The sequence below is a fragment of the Myripristis murdjan genome, chromosome 21 (genome assembly GCF_902150065.1).
Source record: "Myripristis murdjan chromosome 21, fMyrMur1.1, whole genome shotgun sequence".
Taxonomy (NCBI): Eukaryota; Metazoa; Chordata; class Actinopteri; order Holocentriformes; family Holocentridae; genus Myripristis; species Myripristis murdjan.
In genome coordinates, this window is record NC_044000.1 from 11,563,752 (window position 1) to 11,582,873 (window position 19,122).

Sequence of the window (19,122 nt, forward strand, 5' to 3'; positions counted from 1 at the left end):
AAGAGAGAGGATGACATGCAATGATGATGAATTTGATCCAGGGCCAGATTCAAATCTGCAACGCTGCAACAGTGTTATAGCACGCCAGTCCAGTGTGCGACCAAGATGCTCTTCTTTGGGATATTTCTTAAACACAGACCACTTTTATTTGTTTACTGATTTATTTTTTTTCCCCTAAATCAAGTAAAGTACACAGCATGTCCAGTTAAAGTGATTGTTGCTTAAATAGATTTTGTTTTTGATCAAATTTCTTGGCACAAATTCAAAACAAGTTCAAACCAGTCATATTGTAAGTGCAGTTGAAGAAAAAGGAAAAGATGTTTCAAGCACTGAAAACACTGACAACAGCGATATTATACTCTTGGAATCTGAGAATCAAACACTCATCAAGCCCGTTATGAGGGGTGCAACTAGTCACTAAATTCACAATTTGATATGATTCACGAAACAGGGTTCATGATTCAATATTCTCACAATATGTCGGACAAAATTTAAACAGTTATGCGCCAAACTGTTTAACCTGTTTTAACCTCAGCTTGTTGACACATCAAACAGCCTCTGACACTTTTTACAGCTCTGTTTCTCTTGCAAGCAGTGGGTGGCGATCCCCTGTTCTGCCTGTGGGAGAAAAGCTGCCTCCTCCAGCTGCTGCTGCGTTGGCATAGCTGCTGTGAGGAAACCGCGTTCCCATCAGTTCCTGCTGGCTGTCCCATGACAGCTGCGATGCTCTGGGGAGGAAAAAAAAAATCGACCTTGAATTCTTTGTGTGCGCAATAACTGCACCCGTTAGTACAACAGTGCCATTGCAAAACATTTGCATTGTTTTGCCATTTGTTCTTTTTGTTAAATGGTGAAACAAACTGAGTGCATCTCTCCACAACGTGCATCATGACATTTGGCAAGGCACATTGCCGCATTTTTGAATTAGGAAGTATTGTAATTTTACATGACTGTCCTTGATAATTGTCTCAACTGGTTGGTGCCTACTGCACAGCTGACTGGCCAGGAAGGGGCTCCCTTTCTCTGTGGTCCATCTCAAGATTTCTGTCCCTTTTTCCCTATTTCATCTCTTCATTTCTCTGTATCATCTAATAGAGCACTTCAGGTTCACACCATTAAATTTCTCTTTTCAACTTGTGCTCTGACTTTGTAATTTTCTCACATGTCATGTCTTTTTGTGTTTCTTGGACAGGATGTAACTTAAACCAAATTTCCCCCTGAGGACAAATAAGGTATGATTGATTGATTGATTGATTGATGATAGAATGGAATGAACAGCACATTTATATGCACATAAACATTCATGAATAACATTTTATGAACAGTTTGTGGCAAATTGTGTCAGTGTGTGTGAGTTAAAGGTGGGATGTGATGCTTGATCATGTAAACAAAGTAGTCTAATAAGGCACCTGTGATTTCTAAAGGGTAACTTGCGTGACTGAGGTATTACACATAGTTGTATAAAGGTATGGAATATTTTAGTGTGGAATTTAAAATGCTCTTATCTGATAACAGCCTACCTACATCTCAGTCCAGCAAGCTAATTAGTGTGTGTGTGTGTGTGTGTGTGTGTGTGTGTGTGTGTGTGTGTGTGTGTGTGTGTGTGTGTGTGGTATGTCATACCTAAGTCAGATACAGCTGGGGGTGCAGTGCATGATATCACTTTTTGAACTGATTCAGTCAGCAAGATCATTAAGTCTGATAGTAGCTCCAGGGGCTTGGAGGGGGGTGCACTGCATTCCCTTCAGAGCTTCAGATGGGGCAAGTCAATAAATTAGATTGGAATTTACACATCAGAATTTGCCTTGGGCCTCTCTGCAGTGAGGTGAACCAGAATGTGGTCAAAGAAAAGTAAAGAAAAATCCATTATAGACAGCAAGACAGAAGGGCAACATGATACAGCTATCAGCTGAGATTACAAAAAATGTCAGAGTTTGATGGAAGGGAAGTGTTTTTAATGAGAGTGGTGCTTGGGAGAAAACATTTCTTAAATGGTTTGATTGTAGCAACAATTTCAAGGAACAAGAAAGGAGTGGGAAGGTTACATAAGGATAGGAGAGGTGCATGCGTGTGTGTGTGTGTGTGTGTGTGTGTGTGTGTGTCTGTGTGTTACTGTTCTGTGTCTGCGATTATTGGCAGCCGTCATATATGGCAGAGACGCTGTTACCTGTACCCGTGACTGATCTGCTCTGTAGGCAAAAGACACTGTCCATCATGTGCCTGTGTGTCTTAAGTCTGTGCCCTTAGTATTTATGTCCCTGTATATATTGTTACTAAGGTGGGCGTAAATAAATTATTAAATGTGTGTGTGTGTGTGTGTGTGTGTGTGTGTGTGTGTGTGTGTGTGTGTGTGTCCTGCTAGGCTATTTATAGACAGGTTCTCCCTAAATTGAGCGTCTGTCTGTTCCTGTTACCACTGTACTTATCACCTGCAACACATGATTCTGTGTTTGTGTGTGTGTGTGTGTGTGTGTGTGTGTGTGTGTGTGTGGTTACACACACAGGTAACAGACAGGCGCAGGTCTTTGTTTGTTTAAGCAAAGACGGCAAATGTAATGTGTTAACACTCGGTGTGTGTCAGTGTTTGCTTTTACTTTCATTTTTTTTTTTTTATCTTGCTCTGTCTCCTTCATTCTCCCTATTAGTCTGGGCTACAGAATACCATATTACTATAGTCATACCTTAGTAGCCTAGTAGGTCTGAACAATATGGAAAATATATATATATATATGAATAAATAAATAAATAAATAAATCATGTTGCATTTAATTTCATAAAATTACATTTTCGGTATGATTTGCAGTTTACTAAAAATTATAATTTTTCATCATTGTTTTAATTTTCACTGAAAACAAAACAACTGTCAAAATGATGATGTGTCTTCCTGGCACCACAGTACCTCATTTCTAATACTTTTATACTTTATACACACGTTTTACCTTTAGGAAAAAAAAAAAGTAGTTCCTGCAGTTTGGCTGTATTGCAATTTTGAGAATATTTCAATTAATTCAGTTCAGCCATATAACGTAGTAGTACTCGTTCCTCTTTTTCTTACTTTCTAGCCTTGGTCCACCTGTATCTCTTTCCATTTCCCCTAGCTTTTCTCTACTAGGAGCTTTAGACTGTAGGCTGTAGATTAGTGTTTATGTAGTGTGACACTGGTTAGTTTTTCCGTTTGGTTCCATACTGATGATTGAATTTGACTCTTCCTGCTCTCCAACAGGCAGCCTGACAAGCAAGGAGCAGCCTCTGGAGCTTCTCAAACCTGCTGCACTCAACCACCTTCCACCTGGTAGGACTTGTTTGTGTGTGTGTTGATGAGAGCTCTGTTGTGTGTTGTCAGACTTTTCAGTTGTGTCTTGGGGCCACCAGCTTGAAAGCACCTGTCATTCATTGAGCTGATCGACTGACTGATGGAGCAGATTTACTGAATATCAGCTCAGCGTGACTGTTCTGACTCAGAATATCCTCTATACTCTTCGTTCGTACTGTTTCTGGCAATCAGAAAGTGCAACTTTCAGTGTTAATAGACCACATTAATAATAATCGTAACAATCATAATTAATCCTAATCAAGCGCAATAGTGTCTTTAATTGCAGTCTTAATTGAGTAAGGAGACAGCACACAGGTGTGTCTGGTTAAATTAAGCAGTTATTATTATTATTATTATTATTATTATTATGCAAACAAGTAAACATGATGTCTTCCGCCCTGTAGTATGCCACACCTACTAACACACCCACTTTTGTCCAGTGGGCATGAAAGGTCGGACACTTCCTTCTTGGCAACACGCCCAGCCATCCCATCACATTTAGTGGAAATCCGAGGATCTGTTTGGAAGCTGTGCCACTGTGTGACAAACGGGCGAACAGATGCACAGGGATTCATAGTTTTCAGTCAGATGCAGGGGTCATATGCAAATACTTGATAATAAAATTTAAAGTAATCATCTCTGGCATTTTCATACTCAGCTGTCAATATATGCTGTTTTGCTATTCTCCATTGCAGGTTGATAAAACACAGTTGTAATCCCACTTTTACCCAGTTCATGAAAGGTTGAACATTTGCTGTTCTACACGTGTCTGGGCATAAATCCTCTGGCGCACAGGGAGCGATGTGTTTCATATCTCCAGTAACACCAACAGCACTTTGTTTAAACAAAGAAAATAGTGCTTCCTAAAGAAACTTCAACAAAAGACATCAGTGCCGTTTGATCATTGGGAAGTGCGGTGCAAAAACACGAGCAATCATTGCTTATTACAAAAACGGTCACCAGAACACAACAAGAGAATTACGGATAGCTGCTTAAAGATTTGATAGAAGCATCATCCAGTTTTCACCAACATATTTATCTTTCATCTTTATCTGTGCTCAGATGTGTGTTCTAAAGACTGTTTTGAATTGATGCAGATACAACCCTGCTGAGAAACTTTAGAAATACTTCTAGCTGACTTTGAGCTGTGTTTGATGCAGTAATGTCTTTTGGGTTACTGATGAGTAATGCACCAAGTGTGATTGCTGCCCATAACTGCTAACTGCCAATTTAGTGGCATCATGGTTGCCTTAGCTGGCTGCTATACCTGGCTTTAAAAATCACTCTGTCTCCTGGTGCGAGAAAGCTTGTTATGTACTTGTGAGCATGTAATCATTTCCACAAGTCACATGCCATTTTTAGCAGCTAGCAATCTTTTATTCAGTGGTCGACTCCTGGAGAACTTTTACATGGCAGTGTACTTGTGCGGTCGTGCAAGTGCATGTGAGCTGAGAGGTGTCGATTGAGCTTCACGCTCTCAGTGACAGGAACGTGGGAAGTTGCCGCCACACCAGCATGTCGTCAGCTGACCAGTGCTGACACGGCAGTGATGTCACCAGTGTGGTTACAGAGACCCGAAGCCATGATCTGTTAATAGCATGTTGCACGGCCTTGCAGCAGTGACACAAACTGGTGCATGTACACACATTCACAATGACCTACTTGAATTTTACCACCCTGTCTCACTTTTTTTTTTCTTTTTTTTTTTAAATTGAGTTATCAACACAGTACTGGTTTTGAGTGTTATGTTATTTTTCAAACAACCCGTTGGAGTTAAAAGTGATGAAAGCGTCTTCTGATAGGAATTACATAGATTTTCACAGGGATGTCAAAATTTGATGCTCAGAATCATAGAACTGCACTGTAACCTTGTAATTCAGAGCTCAAAATGTGTATACCATCATGCTTCATGGCCGTTCATTGGAAAATGGGTAACATAAGGTAAATGCTTTGATGCAGAAGAGCAGGCTTAGCTTGATGTCATTGTGTGTGTGTGTGTGTGTCTTTCCTTCTAGAAATGAAGATTGGAAATGGAGAAAGGGTGGGTACTCGGTGTTTAAACCAATCTGAGGCTTTTCTTCTTCTTCCTCTACCTCTGTTCATCTCTCCCACTCCTCTTTCCCTCCTTCTATTGATCCTGTCTTGTATAGGCGATATAAAATGAAAAGAAACAGAAAGAGTTACGCCTCTTTCAGATGAAAAGCCTGTATAGAGTATAGAGTATAGTTAGAGTGACAGTATATTGATTCAAGTTTTTTTCCCTGCTGGAGGAGAAAAAAAAGTATTTTTATGCTTTATTTTTATTGAATGGGCATTCTAAAACATTAAATTAAGTGCTTTAATATCTCTACAATGGAAATGGCATGGATCAGCCAAACAAACACATCTCAATGCTAAGCCTTCGGAAGAATAAAACATTTAACTCTTTAACTCTGATAGAATAAAACATGAAACTCTTACAACACAAGCAGCATCTCAGAAATTGTCTTGGCAAGCAGATTGACTAATTATAACACATCCTGTAAATGTGCTAACTAGATGTTATACCTCCTCCCAAAAAAAGGAAAAGACTATTTTATTGGAAGAAATACAATTTTCTATTAACACTTTCATGAGAAGTGTTAGAATTAGTCAAATGGATTGCCAAGACCCACGACAACACTTTCTGCATATACGTGTGTGTGTGTGTGTGTGTGTGTGTGTGTGTGTGTGTATGAGTTAGTATGTGTATATAGCATGCATATGAATGTGCACACAAACACACACACTATATTTTGCAGGATTGGCTGCAAGTCGATCCGTACAGGTCTCACAGAGAAGCCATCTAGACGACATCAGTCGGGGGTCAGCGTTTTGTGTGTGTGTGTGTGTGTGTGTGTGAGAACATTTCAGTGAGTCATCAGCTCAGGATCAAAAAGTAGGACAAGTGTCAGCCAGAATGAATGAGTGATGTGATGGAGAGATGAAGCATAGGACAGAGAGGTGGAGGGGGATGATGAGACAGATTTGGGTGCATATTAACCAGGGTGACTAACTTCTGCAAAGGGGGAGGTTGAAGGAACATGAGTAATGTCACCTTCCATAGTCACTTCAACTCTGTGTGTGTGTGTGTGTGTGTGTGTGTGTGTGTGTGTGTGTGTGTGTGCGTGTGCGCGCCTATCCATCCCTCGTCCATCCATTCCACAGTAGAGGCTAATCTGGGCTCATTCTCCCCCAGTCAAAACAGCTTTCTCCCACTCTGCACAAATTAGCAGCATCCCACGCTCCACTCACACATAACTGTCAGAGCACAGACGCTGCAGGGAGTGAGGAGGAGGGAGGGAAGGTGAGAGAAGTGAGGAGGAAGGAGGGGCAGAGATGGAGGAGAGCAGAGTGAGAAAGATTGATGGGGAGGATCAAGGAAGAATGGTTGAAAATTTAGACCAACAGTGTTTTTTTTTTTTTTTTTTTTTTTTGCTCTGAGAAAGATCTCAAAAGGACCCATCATCGGGGCCCGGTGTGCACGGTCAGTGCTCATCCTCAAAAGTGACTAGCGGCTGTTTTAGGTTTAAGGCTTTGTAAGTATGTTCATTTTCTGTCTGCGCAGTGCTGATACCAAGGCTTAGCAGAATGAGAAGTCGAGGCGAGTAAATAGAGAAGGGGGAGGATGGGGTTCGTACAGGAAGAGGAGGACCTGTTGACTAGCTTCTGTCTTCTGACTGAACAGCTCGTCTTTATTTAGTGTCCTCAATTATCTATGAGCACTTAAGAACCTGACTGGGAAATTGAGCGGATCGGGCAGTGAGTGAGAGAGAGAGAGTGAGATAGGGTGGAGCTGGAAGGCTAAATGAGTAGAGGTCTGTAAGAGAGCAGGAAAGACAGAGAGAGATAGAAGAAAATCGTAGGAGGTAGACCGATTTTTAGGAGAGGAGTGCCTGGATAAGTAGAAGAAGAGTGATGAGAGAGGCATGTTATGCAAATATGAGCAGGCTCATTACCATTTCAAAACTGTATCAGGAAAAATATCCTTGGCTATATGGAGGTCATGCTCCCTCACTGCCTCAGTTCACTTCAAATGGGCTTTATTGGCATGGAATACAAAGGTGCTTATTACCAAAGCATTTATAAAATATAATGCAATATGCAAAATCTCTCTCTCTCTCTCTCTCTCTCTCTCTCTCTCTCTCTCTCTCTCTCTCTCTCTCTCTCTCTCTCTCTGTCTGTCTCTGTCTGTCTCTGTCTGTCTCTCTCTCTCTCTCTCTCTCTCTCACCCTTTGCTTTTCACTCAGCTCCTGTGTGCCCCCCATCATTTCTCAGTCTGCAGTTTCTATTTCTACACTCATTTTGCCCCTGATTTTTTACATGCTCTGTCACACATCTTTTTCTGTCTGTCCTCCTCTCACTCCACATTCCCTACATCTGCCTCCTTCTCATCGCAGTGAACATAGTCTGGCCCAGCTCTAATATGAAGAAGCTGCCAGGAAACTGATTCTTCTGCTTATACACTAGTCTGCTGTCTAAATTTAACTTCCAGTTCACAAATAACTAGCCCAAGTAATGATAAAGGCTCCAGTTATCAAAAGTTCCTATGGAGAACTCTACCACATGTTCTTTCCCTCAAAGGATGCTGTGATATTATGTTGTAATTGTGTCATGTAACATTGATTTCATTAGTTTTGACTGCTGTTTCATCTGACATTGCGGCATCCAGCCAAACAACAGGCCACATGATGCATTTGGGTTTTCCACCATTGAAAGGATGCAGAAAATTATTGTAGACTAAGTATTAAAAACATTTATTTGCAATAAGGAAGAGAACTATCAATGAGACAGTGATTTCTCAATCAGGGGGAAAGAATGTTGCAGATAGTTTTAATCAGTGATAAACACATCAAGGCAGACAGCAAACAGGACAGAGTTTGCTCAGATCATTTCATATCTTGTGAACAGTTTGAACTATGTGCAGCTTTCCAAGTGTGAGGCTTAGTGCCCAAGTCAGAATCAACAAAATCAACTTTAGAGAAAAAAAAAATCTTAATGATTGCTAGCATACAAAACATTTACTGTAGTGCTTTTGTTGCCTAGCGACCCAAAGAAGCATCACAGATTTGTTTACACAGCTGTTGGTTTACCGAGCATTACCCAGCTTAGCTAGCTAGCTAACATGATTGGTAACTAACTCTGAGAAGATAACACCACATATATTTGATGTTATTACACTAAAGTCTGACTATAATTACTAGTTTTAACACTAATTTTAACACTAATTAGATAAGACTTTCTTATTTAAAAAATGGATGAAATGGAAGCTGAAGTGGTTTTCATTGAATGTGTCGTACATGAAGTTTTTCAGGTGTTCATGTTGTTTGCCCAGCAGACCTCTGTAACAAGGTGCTGGTCTCCCACTAATTAACTCCACTAACTTATTCACAAAATGATAAACATGAGCATATGTCCTTTCATGAGATCTAGCTTGCATTTAAAAAGGAGGAAAATCATCAGTTTACATTGATGCAAATTTTATGCATCATTGTAATCATTTGATGCATATATCCCATGACTGTTGATGTTGATTTTAGCACTGGGAGACCTCGGACACTGCTACCCTGTTAAATCCCAAAAGCACCATGCCAACTGGAGGTTATCCTTTAGTTTTGTTATTATGAGGTATTATTAGGACCAGTGTCTACATGCTACAGTTATTGTTGATGTAATGGATGCGAACGAAAGAGGGGGAGGGTGGGAAAAAGATGCGACTAACAGAGAGAGTGAGGGAGATGGATAGAGGGAGGGAGGCAGAGGGAGAGCTGTGTTCCAGAGGACACCGTCTGTAGGTCACCTTGACCCGAGAAGGGAGCTGTCTGCTGGCCAGGCCCCTGCTGACTCCCTCCCTTCTCACTAGAACAGTATTGTGTGTGTGTGTGTGTGTGTGTGTGTGTGTGTTACTGCATGCATTACAAGAACTTTGTAAATCTTGGTATTCTCTTTTTCTACTCTCACCATGTTGATTTAAGGGAAAACACCACGTTTTTCAGAAATGGCGTGTGGTTCACTTGCTCCAGTGTTAAGCATACACTAGGTCAGTGGTTCCCAAACCAGTCCTCAAGGACCCCCTGTCCTGCGGGTTTTTGTTCCAGCTCTACTCTTGCACACCTCACCCAATTAAGGCCCATGCACCTTCATGCATGTCCTCTTCAGGTAGATCTGTTTCAGCCAATTAGCATGCAGCCCTTAAATGGATCAGGTATGAAAGAGTAGAGCTGAAACAAAAACCTGCAGGATAGGGGGGCCTTGAAGACTGGGTTGGGAACCACTGCACTAGGTGGCTGCCATTAAAGCTTTTATTAGTGGTAGTGTGATTTATACAATTTAAGAAAGAAGTCAGTATAGGTGATGAGCATGATTTATGCTGATGTTCATGTCATAATTTACTCCTGTTGAACAATAAATGCTGCTAAAACACAAAATTTGTGTTTTCTTTCTTTGTTTTATTGGCATTTATTTCAAAATGCCAATAATTTTACTTCGTAGAAAATGGTGTACCTAGTATACAGTTTTCATCAGTCATTTTTCCAACTCTAGCCATTAGAATAATTATAGATTTTTGAACAATCCCACCCTTTCGCCCTTCCCATCAAATAAAACTGCCTTTCCCCTCCTGACTGATATCCCATTGGTTTATACCTTCGAAATATTATTCTCCTTATTATTATGCCCTGCCCCCACATCCTATTTTAAAAAGATGTTCTCATCACTTATCAGTCAAGCTTACCAATAAGACAAGCTCTCAGAAACTTGTTATATTCCTTTAACATCTACATCCATCATCATCTCTAATCAGTTTTCCCATTTCACCCCACCACCTGACCTAAGCTCCGCCCCCACCATCCAGTCACCATCCAGCCCTTACTGTGATTGACCGCTTTCCCCAGTGGGAGACCACCTGCCTAGTATACACGTGTTGGCCGAGGCGCCTGTGCCACCCTTGGGTCCCAGTGCCAATTTCCCAGATGGCCTGCACCGCTCCCACCCTGCCCCCACCCTGACGCCACTCCCTGCCCTGGCATGGACGCCCCTGCCTGGTGCCAGTATAGAGCAGGCAAGAGCTGGTGGGCAGCTGCTTCTTTTCTGCTCAGCCACCATAGGGCTTATGCACACACACACACGCGCGCACACACACACACACACACAGACACACACACACACACACACACACACACACACACACACACAGTCTTTTTCATTGAACAAGAGGTGGATGCAAATAGTTTTCTTGAACTTTTGATGAACTGAAGGACAGTCTCTCTCTCTCCTTGTCTGCTCTCCTTCTATCTTTCTTATCTCTCTCATTCTCACTTTCAACGGCATTTACTGTTGTATGTATTTAAGCAATGTTCACCTGCATTTGGATTCGAAATCATTCTGCCATCAGTAAGTTCTGTACTGTACTGAAGCAATATAGCTAATACTGTTTATTCCAATAAACTATGAATTGAAAGATGAGAACTGAGATTCGATCATGAAGACAGAGACAGGAGCTGTAAAGGGAATAAAACACTGTGTACTGGTACCTAATTATATCAGTCCGCACAGCCATAGCCTGAGGTTATGGCGTTCATGTCAGCCAAGTTCAGAACCCACACACACACACACACAAACACACAAACACACAAACACACACACAGTCTTAAACAGAGTCTGGTATGGTAAAGTGCTCAGAGCCAGACTTGTTTTTGTTTTCCGGCAGAACAGGCAATACCCTAACCTACTTTGTCTGCATCACTGCCATTATCCTTCCAGCTATGGCAGGTTGGACTCTTGGGTTAGACTGTGTGTGTATGTGTGTATGTGTGTGTGTGTGTGTGTGTGTGCCTGAAGTGAGAGCAGAGACAGTTTTACCATGTCACCAGGTTATGAATTTTGTATAGGGCCCGGTATGTGTTTTGCCATGTTGGCTGGCTGATGGGGTTCCCGACGACCTAGATGTCTGGAGAGAGCTTGCCTTTCTGTGTGGCTCCAAATCTAGGCATAAGCCAGTCGTGTATGCAGTGATCACCTTAGTAAATAGTATCTTTCACTTTATACAGCTAATACATCGGCAACTAGCTATCATGCTTCGCCATATTTCAGTGTTCTTGACTTTGACTTTGGATGTTCTTTGAGCCTGGAGTTTCTCTTTCCCGCCCTATCAATATCCGCACTGGTGCATCAACAGGTGGTGCTACCAGCAGGCTGTCTCCTGAGTGAGAGAACTTATCACTTATGATTACAAGTTTTTCCACTACTGTGCTCAGAAATAGTGATATTCTTGCTATAAATGGCATGGGATAGCACAGACCTAGATGGTGAAGTGTCTTTTATGCCTGTGGTTACATATGTATAGCTTAAAACAGTCTGCTTGTGTGTGAAGGTGTGTGTCTTTGAATGTTTGCATTGCTAATCTGTATGTAAACTTTATTGTGTGTCTGTATGTACATGCAGATACAAAGATAGACAGATGAATATTATATTTGACTCCAGTCACCCACCACCCTCCCAGTTCTTCCTACAAATCAGCTTGTTAATGCAGAAGTGAGTTTTGTAAAGGCTTTTAAAAGCCATAGCAGGTCCATATGGATCCAAGAGAGGCTTCTGGAAGCTATCTATTATGGATGACCACTCCAGGGTCCAGACCTTTGCATTGAGCTCACTAAAGATTTTGCTAGCTTCTGGCCAACAACACCACCGTGACCAAAGGCTAGCCTCCTCTTGTCCGGGAAGAGTAGTTCATTATAGCCGAGCCCACAGCCTAATGGCTAGAGCTTAGCCTTCTCTGTTCGACGATATTTTACCACAAACTCATTTGTCAGAAGTAAGAGAACACAGTTTCCTTTTGCAACCATCCATAATATTTTTCTGTGTGGGGTGAACTTGGGAGAAGTCCATAAAAAGAATTGGGAAATCGCACTTAGACTACTGTGTATGCGGAGAATGACTGAATTGGTCCTGGTACTGTAAATAACTAAACCCACACTAATCAAGAGGATATGGAGAGTGTTCTTTTCCACAGGCTGCTTTTTTTTTTTTTTTTTTTTTACCCCAATATGAACTCATTGCTTCCTTAGCTCTGCCTTTGATACACTCTCCTCCTGTAATCCCATTACTTTGTGTACTGTTTTCCTTGTTTGTTTGTATACCCAGGAGATATTGATAAGGTCCATTCTAGGCAGGTAGCTACTGTAGCTTTGATTGCATTTTGTCCATAAAGAGTCTGTTTGGTAAGCTGTAGTGCATTGGGGCACGGCTGTGACCCGTGTAATTTTAAGTGCACAGGGAGCAGTGTGGTGAGATGACAACTCCCATAAGCTCAGTTTAGCATCACCGACAGCTAATGGTTCTCTGTCTGCTGCAGGGCTGGAGTAGACTCGCATCGAGACGGAGGGAGAGGGTGTAAAATATGAATGAATGGAGCTCCCCAATGCAGCTGAGAGCGCAGAGCATTTTTCTTTCTGTCTTTCTTTCTGTCTGTCTGTCTGTCTCTCTGTCTTCTTTTCCTCAACACCTCCAGTTTTTAACAAGGTGTTTTGAAGTGTTGATGTTTTGAGGTCTTGTTCAGCACCGGCAGGGGTTGATTGTTGTTTTTGGTATCTTTGTAGAGCTTGTTAGTGCTGGATCAGATGTGCCTGACATATTACCAGGATTAGAAACCCTCGGCAAGTTTAATTTGAGCATGGGCTGTGATCTCTTTGTGTGTGTGTGTATGTGCATGTATAGGTTCCTAGACGAGAATTTGACACAGAAAAAGGTTATTTTTAACCAGGCACAAAACTATGACATCAAATGAAAGGAGCATGCATTCAGTTGTATGTATTTGCATGCATGCATGAACATAAGCAAGAGGTGGAAAGAGGACACTAGCTCTTGTTTGTTTGTGCAGTAACATTATTGTGTGTGTGCATCGGTGTGTTTTTGTGTGTTTGACGCCTTGTGTCGTGACATGAGAAGAAATAGCCATTCATGGTGCCAATTAGGTGCTGCTCATAAACAAACATCTCAACAGCCCACTGGGGCAGCAACTTTGTTTTCAGGATCAGAAAGCTGCATCACTACAGTTGAATTCATTGGCATCCAACCAAAACTGTGTGTGTGTGTGTGTGTGTGTGACTTAGAGCTTTATTGCTACCGACACAGATTCACATCACTTTCCCAGCCAGCTCTATGAAAGACACTTGACAATACATACTGGGCACGCACACGCACACAAATGCAAACATTAATTGCTTCGCACACAGTGTCATTTTAAATGTAGCTGAAGAATGATAAGAGATTTAGCTCTGAGTAAACTGAGGCAGACCTTGTGTGCTCTGGCCTTGGTTTCTTAGTGTGGCTCAGCTCAAAGGGGAGCACTTAAAAAGAGATACCAAATAATTGAACAGAATATTTTAGTAGCTGTCATGGGAACAGCTTTTATCTGATGATATCACTAGTTTCAACAATTATTTGTTGTCTGGCTTGACGACAGAATGTTTGTGCTCAAATGTTATTTGGACCAGCTTATACCATAGCAATGAAATATACAGAATCTGTTACAGTCAGTGTAAATTGAGCTCTAGTGTTCCCCTTTAAGACACACAGGCATCCACACAAGTCACTTTTATTTATGTAGCCCTTAATCACTGCCACTGTCTCAAACTGCTGCATTGTGGCACAAATATAAAAAAAAACAAATGAAAATATAAAAGGTTCTTGAAAGTAATTGCTTTGGAGTTAACAGTTGTTGAAATATTGGAGGAACACATTGAGAACATTTGTTAGCTGTGTCAGTGCAGGCCAGTGTGATAAAATGTAAGGGTTCATGTCTGGCCCTGAAGTGTCCCTTTAATGACAGCACTAGCCGATATGTCTTCTAGCAGCAAGGCAAAATGGGTGAGGAGCAAGTGGAGGCATAGGCAGATTAAAGGTATTTGGGATTAAAAACGTTCACTTCAACAATGTTTGATATCATTAGTGATTTTAAGATTTATGAAGCGCTTGAAAGATATCACCGACGTTCACAAATGATTATTAGGTGTTCTCAGATTTGCCTCTATGCTAATATTTTGATTGAACTTGCCAGATTCTCATTAGACTCAATGTACTCATGAAGATCTGTGCTCTTAGTTCACAAAGTAAAGTATCGAACAAGTATAATTACAGACATGTTATTGAATCCCGAGTTGAAGGTGTGGTATCGGTAAGAATTCCAGCGATACCAGCCAAGGGGGTGGGTGGTGGGGGGGCAGAGAGAGCGATATAAAGGGTAATGAGAAACAAAGATAAAGCAGGGTTGCAGAGAGAGTGAGAGTGTGTATTATAAATAACCCAAATCAATAATACATGACACCGTATCTCACATATTTGGAGTCGGGCCCGGAGTCCTCAAGGGAGACAGATGAAAAAAAAAAAAAAAAAAACAACCCCCACCCACCATCATGTTCCTCCTCTTCCTCCAATCCCACCATCCCCCTGTCACAGCCGGGAGGAGGAGAGGAGAAGGGGATAAGAAGCAGCAAGAATGAGAGTTGCCCCCCTCCCCTCAAAACCCCCCGAGTGGAGAGCAGCTCCTAGTTACGGGGTGGATACACATTCGTGTGTGTGTGTGTGTGTGTGTGTGTGTGTGTGTGTGTTACGAGGCGGACGCCGTCCATTACTTATTCATCAGTCCCGTCTGCCTGGCTGCCACGCTGTATACCTCAGCATGCCTTGCAATCATTACGCCACATGCATTATTTAACACACACACGCGTGCACACACACTCTGGCTCAGCTGCACAAGCTATTTATCTCGGATATGCACACTTATCGCCTTGTCTGTCTCTCTCTCTGACACACACACACACACACGCGCACGCACGCCAATGCCAATAACTACACAAGCTCTTTGAGATATCCACACCTATTGCCTTGTTTGTTTCTTGCCCGCATACACACACACACACACACACACACACACACACACACACACACATACACACACAACATATACCAAGTTCTGCAGACACACTATACATACAAGTCATTTCTCTCTTTCACCTTTTCACACTGATACACACACACGCCTTGCCTCATGCAGTAAGAGCAAAGTCATTGTTTTAGTTTTACTGAGATGAATTGTGGTGTAAAATCAAGATTTATTTTGTTTCACATCTGAGAGAGTGGCCTCAGAAGGCGGGCCACAGCTGATAAATTATTTTCTCTTTATCTACTATCTCTCTCTCACTTCCCTATCCCTTTCCTTCCCTATCACTTTCATTATGATAGACTACCAGATGTTTTTTTCTCAGAGTAAATCTTCCTGGGCTCTTGTCTAGGTGCGAGCAGCTTTTCACTGGAAAGGCTGATATCTTGCCCTCCATGGCGCTCATGTGCCATGGTGGACACTTTTATTCAAAAAGCTTTACACTGCTGTCAGTGCATATATTTTAAGCTCCCAAAATGTAACATCTGACCATGCTCCACCCACCGATCTACACAACCACCAAATCAAAAACATGTATCCGTATTGGTGATAACAGGGAAAGACAAATGGAACTGACTACAACCTTAAAAAGCTGACCAAATTACACCAGGAGCTGACTGGCTGTGTGGGAACAGAAAAACAGGGCCCACTGGCCTTATTAATCTCAATAGATGTGTGATGTGTGGGTGAATGCATAGTAGTTATGTCATGGACAGAGAGAGCAGAAACAACAGAGCTAATCTTTGCTGTCAATTAAAAAAAAATCCATTGTAACAGGTTGTGTGGTGCCCTTGCTTAAAGAAACAGTTCACTCAAAAATGAAAATTTTGGTGTTATCTAGTCACCATGTCAGTTGAAACACAGGTAGAGTGTCCTTACAACACAGGGAGATACAACTTGTATAGCAGCCTTCTCCAGAACTAATGAAGTCAATGGCACTGCTTTTTAGAGTTCCAAAAACGGCAAAAAATGTTAAATTTCCCCATACCACTTGAGCAGCATGTTCCAAGACCAGCGAAGCTGACTGATCACATTCCAAGAGGAAAAGGCCTGTATTTACACTGTTATTTAGGGCAGTATAGCCTTTGATAGTAACAGTTTACTATCAAACCTTGCATAATAACTTTCTGCCTAACGAGAACTTGTATGGATAAAGACCCTTCTCTTGTGTTTCAGCTGGCATAGGGATGATTCGATTTTTACAAAAAAAATCAGTTTTGGGCGAACTGTTCTTTTTAGGGCACTTTGGCAGTACAGCACACTGTCAGTCAGGACTACAGCTGTCACTTGCAGACCAGTCCTCCCTGTTCTCTCAAGAGAAAGTGTGTGTCTGTGTGTTTGTGTTCATGTGTGCAGGCCATTGAGTACAGGCTCAGCAGCAGCTATTAGCCGTTATCAGTGTCATGGCTGCATGAAGCTTTGCTAAGTCTTTGACGTCAACACTGTACAGCACACTGATAACACAGACCTTATCACAGCCAGGTGTGTGGGTGTGTTGTCTGAACAAACACGACAGCTTACCGGATTCTACTTTGAACTTCAAAAATAGCACCCACAAACACACAGACACACACATAGAGGAAGTCATGCACAGACTATATCTCTGTAGATGAACCACTAGATCCCCTATTTTAGCTTGTCATTAGTCACTTTCACCTTCTTCCCACATAGGCAGGATTATGACAAAAAGATGACCTCACTGATTTCTATTCCATTTCATATGCAGGGACACCCCCCCCACCCCCACCCCCCCTCGATTTAGTTCACCGGCATGACCATAAACAAATACAGTATTGCCCAAGCATATTCCTACGGGCAATAACAACCTTCTCTCTCCCTCTTTCTCTCTCTGTGTTTCTCTCACAAACAGTGGTCCACTCTAATCGTGACCTTATGCATCAAGGTTGAGGTCTTTCCAAAAAAATGTGTGTGTTTATGTGTGTCTTGGTGTTTTCCCCTTGTCTCTGTCGTGGCGACAGAGACAGGCTCAGCTGCTACAACGAGACTCCACCAATCAGCCCTCTGCAATTCTTCCCCCCTCTCTCTCTCTGTCTCAGTCTCTTTTGCTCACCCTTTAATAGCTCCCGTACTGTTGTATTGATACGTTTAGGCTATTTATCAGTGTCACAGAGAAGTAAACGTTGCATTGATCTGTAGCTGCTGAAGACACATGCCCACACATTTGTATTACAATACTTTTTCAGGGCTCTCTGTTGACTACACTTACTCCCCACAGCTAACTTTCACACATACATACACACATGGAGAGACACTGGGGGCGAGGTTAACAACATCAACATCAGCAGTCAATGCCCCATCCTTACTGTTTCTCTTCATTCCTGTTGGCTAAATATCAGCCCGCCTGTTGATGTTTCAGCCAGATGTATGTCAAGTGTTGCCCTCAAGGGAGCAGCTCTCAGGAGTGGACTCCGATGCCACTTGATAAGCTCATCCTTCAGCTAGCCTAATCACTCCTATTTTATCATTCAGTTAAAAGCTCATCTCTTCTCTTTGACTCCCTGTTGGACTTTCAGGCCTCCATATGTCGTTCTCTATCTCTCTCTCCCAATTCGAATGCAATAGCTCAAACTGTTGATTGTGCCATTTATTTCTCAGCTTTTAACTGCGTCTAAACAGACAGAAAAACAGCGGCATGTTTTACGTGTGTCTGCCGCAGTAAGTGCGTTCCAGTTGCAGCCGTTGTCATTAAACCAACGGCCCACTTTACAACAGCTATCTTGTCCTGCTGAGCGGCCTGTGTGTAGGAGGAGTTTGGAGAGGAAAGAGAGATGTGTGTGTGTGACAGAGACTGAGTAGAAGAGGGGTCACAATACAGCTTGTGAGTACAATTCAGTACAGCAAAACACATGAACAAATGTGAGTTACTATGACATTCAACTCCATTCAGTGCCCCAAAAAGTGTAAGTGTGGTGGAGAAGCATCCTTGGTCATGGGAGAATATGGCAACAATCTGTCCCTCTCTTGCTTCCCATGAGTGTTGTACTTAAGGGGGGGAAACAGAGAGGGAGAGAGACTCCCATAAAATGCTCAACATGCCTGAGACTGCCCTCTGATGTCACCGAGCGAGAGAGGGAAAGAGAGAGCTAGAGAGAGTGGGAGGGGACCGAAGCAACAGAGGGAGGGAGGGAGAGAGAGCGAGGCAGCCGGAGGGCAGAGCAGAGCACTGCCGTCACTGACAGAGAGAGAAACAGAGGGAGAGAAACGGAGAGAGAGAGAGAGATTTGCTCTGACTACAAAACCTGGCTGCTCTGCTGTATTTTTGCCCTGCAGTGGACTTATTGCTCTGTTCAGAGTCGCACATTTAGCCACAAACACACACTCGCACTTTCTCTCACACATACTGTACGCACACACAACACCCGGACAGCACAACTGATGGGTAAGAGCTTGCACTGTCGTACGCGGTGTACCAACTCTGTTTGTGTTTGTGTGTGTCATAGTGCCAGTGGAGTTGTTGTTTGAAATCCTTATTCATTTCCATTTATCTTTTGTGTGTGTGTGTGTGTGTGTGTGTGTGTGTGTGTGTGTGTGTGTTTTCAGCATGGGCTGTTTCTGTGTCCAAAGATGAGTTTGGGTACTCTATATTATGTGGTGTGTGTATGTATAGATTTAGTTGTGTGTGTTTTCATTAAGTGTCCATGCATTGGTATATACGCCTTTTTCTTGTATGGATACATTCACTTACTGTGTACTTTTTGTAATTTAGTATTCTGTATGTTCAGTTGGGGTGTGTGTGTGTGTGTGTGTGTGTGTGTGTGTGTGTGTGTGTGTGTGTGGTGTAGTGTGTGCGTGGGATAGAAGCTGAGTAGTCACAGTGTTTATTGAATGGTAC

At 42.3% G+C, this 19,122-nt stretch overlaps 1 protein-coding gene across 3 annotated transcripts in view; it reads left to right on the forward strand.

Annotated features, from left to right (window-relative positions):
• Window positions 1-19,122, forward strand: part of hdac4 (histone deacetylase 4) — a 151,841-nt gene that overhangs the window by 54,744 nt on the left and 77,975 nt on the right. For 2 of the 3 annotated variants that reach the window (XM_030080429.1, XM_030080430.1), the window contains exon 3: window positions 3,224-3,292. In XM_030080429.1, coding sequence (XP_029936289.1) covers window positions 3,224-3,292 — 69 coding nt within the window. Of the gene's footprint in view, window positions 1-3,223; window positions 3,293-18,473; window positions 18,670-19,122 lie in introns of those variants that run through there. The other variant, XM_030080431.1, reaches the window with a different exon arrangement.